At 43.5% G+C, this 9582-nt stretch overlaps 1 protein-coding gene across 1 annotated transcript; it reads right to left on the reverse strand.

Moving 5' to 3' along the window:
• Nucleotides 1-259: 259 nt before the first annotated feature.
• Nucleotides 260-3356, reverse strand: LOC139400095 (trans-Golgi network integral membrane protein 2-like). Its single transcript, XM_071145128.1, has 3 exons — nt 1922-3356; nt 663-760; nt 260-541 (listed from the first exon to the last, which is right to left on the reverse strand). Exons 1-3 carry the CDS (start codon nt 3330-3332, stop codon nt 308-310), a joined length of 1743 nt encoding a protein of 580 aa, XP_071001229.1. The 5' UTR covers nt 3333-3356; the 3' UTR covers nt 260-307.
• Nucleotides 3357-9582: the final 6226 nt, after the last annotated feature.

The raw sequence follows: 9582 nt of genomic DNA on the forward strand, positions 1-9582 counted from the left end.
AACAAAAAACATTTTTTTTAAACTACAACTACATAGTTTTTTGCTGCTTCATAGCTTATTGTTTAGAAAATATCTATTCATACGAAGTCACACGAAATAGAAAAATATCAAATATCACTGGTGATAAGAAAAAATTACAACCTGAACAACCAGAAATGTTGCTATGGTAACCACCATTGTCCTTTGACATCAGCGATCCCCCCCCCCTGCTCTTATTGGCTGCCCCTGACACCTCTGATGTGGAGAGGGCCAATCAGAAGGGACCGAGTTCAGAAGGAGGATGGGCGTGAGGCCAAGCGGATTATTGTCAGATGGCTGTGTCCCAGAACACGGTGGTTTGTGTTGGGTAGGGGGGAGGCCGGATCTTTTTGGCCCCGTTGCTCTTCCCCCAGATGGGGAGGGTAGGCATGCTGTCCTGCTTACAGAGGTTCCTGTCCGGAGTGTTCCTGTCTGGCTGCTGCCTGGAGCGGATCTCCATGCACAGGGAGCGTTTCCTCTCGATCTGCTCCAGCATGGTGCTGTCCCCACACTTCCAGGGCATCTGGGACGCGTGGGGAAAAGCGGGAAACCAGGGAAAGTAAATCAAGCACATCTCAAGAATGAAAGAAAACAAATCTATATTTATCCAGGTCTGCAGGAGGGGCCTAATCTCATCGACTTACCTGTGCCTCTGATGCTTGCCTCTGTGGGGTCCCTAAGGGAGAGGGTGTAACTGGGGCAGAGGAGGAGTGGCCATACTTTGTAAGTGCTGGTTTCAGCTCTACAAAGAGGGACAAAGGCATTTCAATTCATTAATTGAGCTCACTCTTTAACGGTTTACATACAACAAAATAAAACGTAACGGTGAAACAACACACAGTTGTAAGAGCCTAAACACAATCTCAAACCCACTACATGCATTGATACCCGTTGACATCTTTTCAGACCAGAATAAATATTGTACTCTCACCATGTTCTTATGTCTTGTCTATAAGATAATGCTTGGAATCGAATTTACTTTAATGTTGTTTAGCCTAAGCTACTAGCTTTTTCAGGCTATACGGTGTTTTAAAAAGCACATGCACCTGGTGAAGGGTGTGCACAGAATATGAAATATTATCAATGTCTAGCTAGCTAGCTAACAAGCTCATTCAGAAGGCTACACATAGTCCTCACAACTTTGCTTAAACTCATTTCGACAGTGGGTCGCTGAATAGTTATCTTAACTTAGCTACCAATTTCAATAGCCAATTTACCTATTGCTGAAAACCTATATCCCATCAAAGCAATGAGATTCTACAAACCGGCCTGCCCAAACTAACAAGCACTTGCAAAACTGATGTTTGGATAGTTTTTTTCAGCTAGTAGGCTTAAATAAATGCTTTAAATATATAGTTTACTTCAGCAGGTTTATTTTATGCCAATAACTTCAAATATAAATAATAAGCCACTGGGCATATTTTTGATTTACATTTAATTCAACTAACATGAATTTAATGGGAAATCAACATTGGATTAAGGTTCAAAGTTGGGTGAAAAAAAATACAAAATTCCCTTAAATTGATAACTTTTTGCAAATCCAATCAGTTTTCCAAGTTGATTCAACGTCATATAGATTTTTTTTGTGTGAGGAAATGGCATGGAAACAATGTTGATTCGACCAGTTGTTACCCATTGTGAACCTTACTACCTTGGTTATATACATGTTAGTTACCCAAGCCAGTCAGAGAATGCTCACTTTTTAAATTGTTTTTATTATGGATAGACTACTAACTCTCAGTAAATGGCATGTTATTGCAATCAATAGTATAGCATCTTTCTAAACTTTGCAGATGATTGTGCTTGATGAGGACATGTTTAGTGTCTGTAAATAATTTACCACAGTCACTTCATGGTGTCGGGTTGTGTTGAAGGATTGCAATTTCATTTGGGCTATCCTCACCTGTATTGCCAGATCCAAACACCATTGGCGGACTGCCAGCAGGTCTCCCATGCCGAGTTGGTGTGGCAGTCGATGATTGTTGTTGCCCTGGTACACCGTTCCTCGCTTGTGCTTTTGATTGCTCAACGCTATAGGTCCCCCTATCTCTGACATCACGCCTGGGCAAGACCTCTGAGCTATGACCAACCCGGTCTTTATTGACGCACCTAAGATCTACCCTATTGGCACTCTTGCCGTAGCTATCGCGCCGGGGGGGCAGCTCTGAGCCATTGCAGCTTCTGTCCTTGCTGTCACGCCTGCTGGCTTCAAGGCCTTTTCTGTCTGACTCTTTGATTTCCTGTCGGGGGAAGGGGAAGGGCTCCATTCCATTGTAACTTTGTTCTTTGCCCTCATGTCTAGACTCTAGGCTATAGCTTTCCCTGTCTCTGTCTTTGCTATTACGTCTGCACTCAATGCCATTTCTGGGTGAATCTTTGCTTTTTTGTCTGGGTAGAAGCTCTGGTGGCTGGTCCATTCGTACTTTGCTGTCGTGTCTCGAATCCATTCCGTTCCTGGTTCGGTCTTTGCTATCTTGCCTTGGTAGGAGCTCTGGTGGCTGATCCATTCGTACTTTGCGGTCATGTCTCGAATCAACTCCGTTCCTGTTTTGGTCTTTGCTATCTTGCCTGGGTAGAAGTTCCGGTGGGTTCTGGTGGCTAAGCCTTTCTTTGCTGTCTGGTCTGGACTCCACACCATTCCGGGGAGAGTCTTTGCTGTCTGGTCTGGACTCCACACCATTCCGGGGAGAGTCTTTGCTGTCTGGTCTGGACTCCACACCATTCCGGGGAGAGTCTTTGCTGTCGTGTCTGGAATCCACACCATTCCGGGGAGAGTCTTTGCTGTCGTGTCTGGACTCCACGCCATTCCGGAGAGAGTCTTTGCTGTCGTGTCTGGACTCCACACCATTCCGGGGAGAGTCTTTGCTGTCGTGTCTGGAATCCACACCATTCCGGGGAGAGTCTTTGCTGTATTGTCTGGAATCCACACCATTCCGGGGAGAGTCTTTGCTGTCGTGTCTGGACTCCACACCATTCCGGGGAGAGTCTTTGCTGTATTGTCTGGATACAACACCATTCCGGGGAGAGTCTTTGCTGTCGTGTCTGGAATCCACACCATTCCGGGGAGAGTCTTTGCTGTCGTGTCTGGAATCCACACCATTCCGGGGAGAGTCTTTGCTGTCGTGTCTGGACTCCACACCATTCTGGGGAGAGTCTTTGCTGTCGTGTCTGGACTCCACACCATTCCGGGGAGAGTCTTTGCTGTCCAGTTGTAGTAACGGCTCCATGCCGTGGACACTTCTGTCTTTACTGTCCCGTCTGACAGGCGGGAGTTCCACACTTTTACAACCTCTGCCTTTACTGTCCCGTTTCATAGGCAAGGGCTCCACACTGTTACAACCCCGGTCTCTGCTGTCCCGTTTCATAGGCAAGGGCTCCACACTGTTACAACCTTGGTCTTTGCTAGATCGCCTGGGCAGCGGCTCCACGCTGCTACAGCTCCTGTCCTTGGTGTTGCGTAGGTGAGAAGAATACTCTTTGCTACGATCCTTACTCTCCCGTTTGGACTCCTTGTGACTGTGCCGCTCCTTGCTATCACGTTTTGACACGCTGTGAGACTTACTCTTGGATTTGGCTGTAACAGAGGACAAACAGTCAATGTACCGTAAAATACCAAGTTATGTCCACACAAAAATAACTAGTAAACATAGCCTATATACCATAAAGAAGATGAAAAATATAAGTAAATCTGTAATATCTATGTATTCATACTGCACTACCGCTATACGGCCACTTGGTGTCACCCATGCGCTGTGGGAGCTATAAACTATGGGTATGCTGGGATATAATGCTGTTTGTTCCAGTTGCCATGGAGACATCCAGGCTGTGAATTGCATAGATGCTATTATCAATGGGTAGGTAAAGGCCCAGTAACCACTTTGAATACTTCCTTATTTCAATTTCTTCTCTCTGTGTTAGGGCTCAGACACACCAATGGCATTTGCTGGCTGAAAGTACTTTAAAAGGGGACATTTCAAAATGTTTAAACTTCATATTCATCATCTTCAGCTCATCATCTCCAGCTCCAAACCCAACAGGTTTGATTACGTGTTCAAGTGTCTTATGGCTTTGGGGTAGAAGCTGTTTAGAAGCCTTTTGGACCTAGACTTGGCGGCGCTCTGGTACCGCTTGCTGTGCAGTAGCAGAGAGAACAGTCTATGACTAGGGTGGCTGGAGTCTTGGACAATTTTTAGGGCCTTCTGACACTGCCTGGTATAGAGGTCCTGGATGGCAGGAAGCTTGGCCCCAGTGATGAACTCGACCGTACGCACTACCCTCTGTAGTGCTTTGAGGTCGGATGGCAGAGCAGTTGCCATACCAAACAGTGATGCAACCAGTCAGGATGCTCTCGATGGTGGATCTGAGGACCCATGCCAAATATGTTCAGTCTCCTGAGGGGGAATAGGTTTTGTCGTGCCCTCTTCACGACTGTCTTGGCGTGCTTGGACCATGTTAGTTTGTTGGTGATGTGGACATCAGGGAACTTGAAGCTCTCAACCTGCTCCACTGCAGTGGAGGGGACTGAGCAAGCACCCATGAGGGGCCCCTGTGTTGAGGATCAGCGTGGCGGATGTGCTGTTACCTACCCTTACCCCCTGGGGGCGGCCCATCAGGAAGTCCAGGATCCAGTTGCAGAGGGAGGTGTCTAGTCCTAGGATCCTTAGCTTATTGGTGAGCTTTGAGGGCACTATGGTGTTGAACTCTGAGCTGTAGTCAATGAACAGCATTCTCACATAGGTGTTCCTTTTGTCCAGGTGGGAAAGGGTAGTGTGGAGTGCAATAGAGATTGCATCATCTGTGGATCTGTTGGGGCGGTATGCAAATTGGAGTGGGTCTAGGGTTTCTGGGATAATGGTGTTGATGTGAGCCATGTCCAGCCTTTCAAATCACTTCATGCCTACAGACGTGAGTGCTACGGGTCGGTTGTCATTTAGGCAGGTTACCTTAGTGTTCTGCGGCACAGGCACTATGGTGGTCTGCTTAAAACATGTTGGTATTACAGACTCGGACAAGACACTTGCCATTTGGTCAGCGCATGCTCGCAGTACATGTCCTGGTAATCCGTCTGGCCCTGCGGCCTTGTGAATGTTGAACTGTTTAAAGGTCTTACTCACATCGGCTGCGGAGATGTTCACACAGTCTTCCGGAACAGCTGCTCTCATGCATGTTTCAGTGTTATTTGCCTTGAAGGGAGCATAGAAGTAGTTTAGCTCGTCTGGTAGGCTGGTGTCACTGGGTAGCTCTCGGCTGTGCTTCTCTTTGTAGTCTGTAATGGTTTGCAAGCCCTGCCACATCCAACGAGCATCAGAGCCAGTGTAGTAGGATTCGATCTTAGTCCTGTATTGATGCTTTGCCTGTTTGATGGTTCTTCGGAGGGCATTCCGGGATTTAGAGTTCCGCTCCTTGAAAGCGGCAGCTCTAGCCTTTAGCTCAGTGCGGATGTTGCCTGTAATCCATGGCTTCTGGTTGGGGTATGTACGTACGGTCACTGTGGGGACGACGTTGTGGATGCACTTATTGATGAAGCCAATGACTGATGTGGTGTAGTCCTCAATGCCATTAGAATCCCGGAACATAGTCCAGTCTGTGCTAGCAAAACAGTCCTGTAGCTTAGCATCTGCTTCATCTGACCACTTGTGTATTGATCTAGTCACTGGTGCTTCCTGCTTTAATGTTTGCTTGCCAGCAGGAATCAGGAGGATAGAATTATGGTCAGATTTGCAAAATGGAGGGGCGAAGGAGAGCTTTGTACGCATCTCTGTGTGTGGAGTAAAGGTGGTCAAGAGTAATTTTTTCCCTCTGGTTGCACATTTAACATGCAGATAGAGGGAACAATGAACTCAGTGAACACTGAGGCTGTACCCTTACAGTTTTGGATAGTAGCCAATAGACTATTGTGGCTATTTGAGCATAATGCAGGCCTATACCAACAAAAACCAATGGAGCAAATCCCATACAAGATTGTAGATTGTGATTTATATGATATAGCCTACAGTGGCATATGTGTGGTGTTTAATGCAGACCTACATTGCATGAGACTTTTAATGACATTTTTACATTATGAAGGGCTTGAAATTAATTAATTATTTTTGCCTTGGTCTGTAACATCATGGGCCAAATAGGTGACTGTAAATTGTATTGTGTTGTATGATGCAAGAAACCACTTTACAAAATAACACTGCCCCTTTAATTAAGACATAAGCCTAAACGTTTTGTGCTCTTGTAGGAAACGGTATCTCTAACTAATAACTCGCTAACTAGAAAAGAACGTCAACAAATGTGCACATGCGCAGCTCATTCATTCGTGGGTAATTGAACGACCTCCACCAATAGAATTCTACTCCGTTGCGCTCTGGCTCTGCCTACAACAAAATCACAGACTCAATTTTGCAGTTAGATTTGTTTTGGTTTTGTTGCAATGAAAAGGGTGTGATATAATGTTGATTCTATAAAGTGCAAACTAATGGGGCGAACTCAAGTGAAGTTCAATTTCTTGTCTACTGCGCGGCAATCGTGGAGGAGGTGAACGAGCACACGCGCAGTTTAGAGGGGACATTGATGATAAGAAATTGAACGTTTTATTAATGTCCCTTTTAACACAGTTCGCATAAAAATCGGCAGACGATCTTTAAACGATCCACATTCGGTGCGATGTGTGCAACCCTTAATCTGTCGAATTTGGTGAAAGTAGGCCTATATAATGATTGTAATGTTCTCTCTCGTTTAGATCCCTCATTCACAACATTGCTATGGGTAACACTGTTCTTCTGTCCAGATTTGTAAAGGAAGTCAGAGAGCGTTCCTCGACGGTTTGACAACCAAAAGGCAACAGCCCACATAGAGACTAACATCTATCTGCCTTCCATAAAATACATTGGTCAATCTCTGCAAAAAAATAAAAATGAACATGCATAGTTGATTCCCAGCAGAGCGCTATGGTGCATTACTGCTTTCCCAGAAGTCCCATATCACAAGGCTAGCGTGTCACCAGTGCGTGCTTGTTGTTACGTCTCATAGAGGTGACGAACCAGAGGAAAAGTGGGTCATGCTAGCTAGCTGTGTTTCTATCGTCTATCCTCCCGGATAGCAAGAGTGATCAATCATAGAACGTTGCTCAGCGGACCTGCCATTACGTAAGCCCCAATAGGCTGGCCGGACGCAGGTGCAACAATAGAAACAAATAAGAAGAAAAAAAACTGTAGTCTTCACAGCATTGCCCCCGTCGCTACATAGTGTGAGTGAACATGGTTTATGAGCCATATCCCGGGGCTAAAGGACAAATCAGAACCATGCATCAATAAGACATTACTATATAGGCATACATTTGTCCACAAGCCAAAGAAATACACATAAATTGCATAAAATGCCAGATGCAAACATTTGCCACAACCACTAAGATGTCCAACAGTCAGAGAAGATTGTGGTATAATTCCAGGAAGTCAGCAACTGTTCTTTCTCTCTCCTGATTGGTGACTGTGAAGATGTTTCCCTGATTGGTTAAATCTCTACTAGCTGATTGGGCCAACAGAGGAATATAACTCTTTGATCAGGTGTAAAAGTCTTGGCTGTCTCTCAGGAGCCCACTGCCTGCACATAATCAGTTGGAAGCTGGGCGTGACCTGCACTGCGATTGGCCCACTTCCTCATAGGGAGGGAAATAACAGAGGCTCCTTCTTCTGTTGCTATGACTGGTTTGGAGTTGATGGTTGCTATGAAGCTCTGGGAGTTAAGTGCAGATTGATCGACACATGCTCAGTTCTTTTTGAACTAAATTGATTCAAATGCACACAACTGGTGGGAATTCCCCGAATGAAGTTAGTTGCTATAGTATGTTAGATCTCTCTCCAAATCATCGGCTGCTCTTTTCTGCCAATCTGATAAAAACCCACACTTCACTGTGCCCATTATCAAGGAACACAAACGTGTAAATACGTGGTTTTAAACACAAATTCATGTTTTATTCCTTTGCATCAGAGGCCCATTAAAGTTTCAGGCCATGTCTCAATAGAGATCGTTCATTCGGGGAGAAAAGTAATGTCAGAATTATGCATACAAATTAAATATGAATATGAATTCATGATTGAAAAAAAAAAAGTTTCTGAAGTTATATAGAAATGTGTTAATCTCTGGTGTTGGGAACCTATCTGAATTCACCATTAATGTAATTTTGTCTGGGTCCCGGACTGGACACATTGGCTTCCTGTGTTTAAACATGATGTTTACATATTTATCAGTAATGCTGTGTGGTGGCTTAATGCCACTGCGGGGTTTGAGAGGTCCTAATGCCGGCCGCTCTACTCTCTAATCCTGCCAGATTAAATCATATGATCTGTATCAATCTACATTCGGTGGGCCTAGATTAAACAGGCTCATAGAGGAAATGCTTGCAAATAGCCACAAAACACCCATGGCATAGCCTGCAATCCTGCTATCAGCAGCATCTCCTACTTTAGCGGGATTGGAAGTTGTTTTACCAGATGAAAAGGGGGTTACGTTGATACGACGTGGATGAGACCACTAACAACTAATTTCATTCAAATTTAAATAAACATTGCTGTTTTTTTTGTGAGTCAATGTGTCAATGTTACACTGTGTGGGTTATATATATATCATATTGGATCAGACTGGATACACATGGAGTAACTATTTTGTTGCTCCACCTCTATGTAGCTATTGACTGATTCTGTAACTATAGTAACAAATAGATGATGTGATGTATTGACTGATTCTGTAACTACAGTAACAAATAGATGATGTGATGTATTGACTGATTCTGTAACTATAGTGACAAATAGATGATGGTGTGATGTATTGACTGATTCTGTAACTATAGTAACAAATAGATGATGTGATGTATTGACTGATTCTGTAACTATAGTAACAAATAGATGATGTGATGTATTGACTGACTGTAACTATAGTAACAAATAGATGATGGTGTGATGTATTGACTGATTCTGTAACTATAGTAACAAATAGATGATGTGATGTATTGACTGATTCTGTAACTATAGTAACAAATAGATGATGGTGTGATGTATTGACTGATTCTGTAACTATAGTAACAAATAGATGATGTGATGTATTGACTGATTCTGTAACTACAGTAACAAATAGATGATGTGATGTATTGACTGATTCTGTAACTATAGTAACAAATAGATGATGTGATGTATTGACTGACTGTAACTATAGTAACAAATAGATGATGGTGTGATGTATTGACTGATTCTGTAACTATAGTAACAAATAGATGATGATGTGATGTATTGACTGATTCTGTAACTATAGTAACAAATAGATGATGATGTGATGTATTGACTGATTCTGTAACTATAGTAACAAATAGATGATGATGTGATGTATTGACTGATTCTGTAACTACAGTAACAAATAGATGATGGTGTGATGTATTGACTGATTCTGTAACTATAGTAACAAATAGATGATGTGATGTATTGACTGATTCTGTAACTATAGTAACAAATAGATGATGTGATGTATTGACTGATTCTGTAACTATAGTAACAAATAGATGATGTGATGTATTGACTGATTCTGTAA

This window comes from Oncorhynchus clarkii, unplaced genomic scaffold (genome assembly GCF_045791955.1).
Source record: "Oncorhynchus clarkii lewisi isolate Uvic-CL-2024 unplaced genomic scaffold, UVic_Ocla_1.0 unplaced_contig_8975_pilon_pilon, whole genome shotgun sequence".
NCBI lineage: Eukaryota > Metazoa > Chordata > Actinopteri > Salmoniformes > Salmonidae > Oncorhynchus > Oncorhynchus clarkii.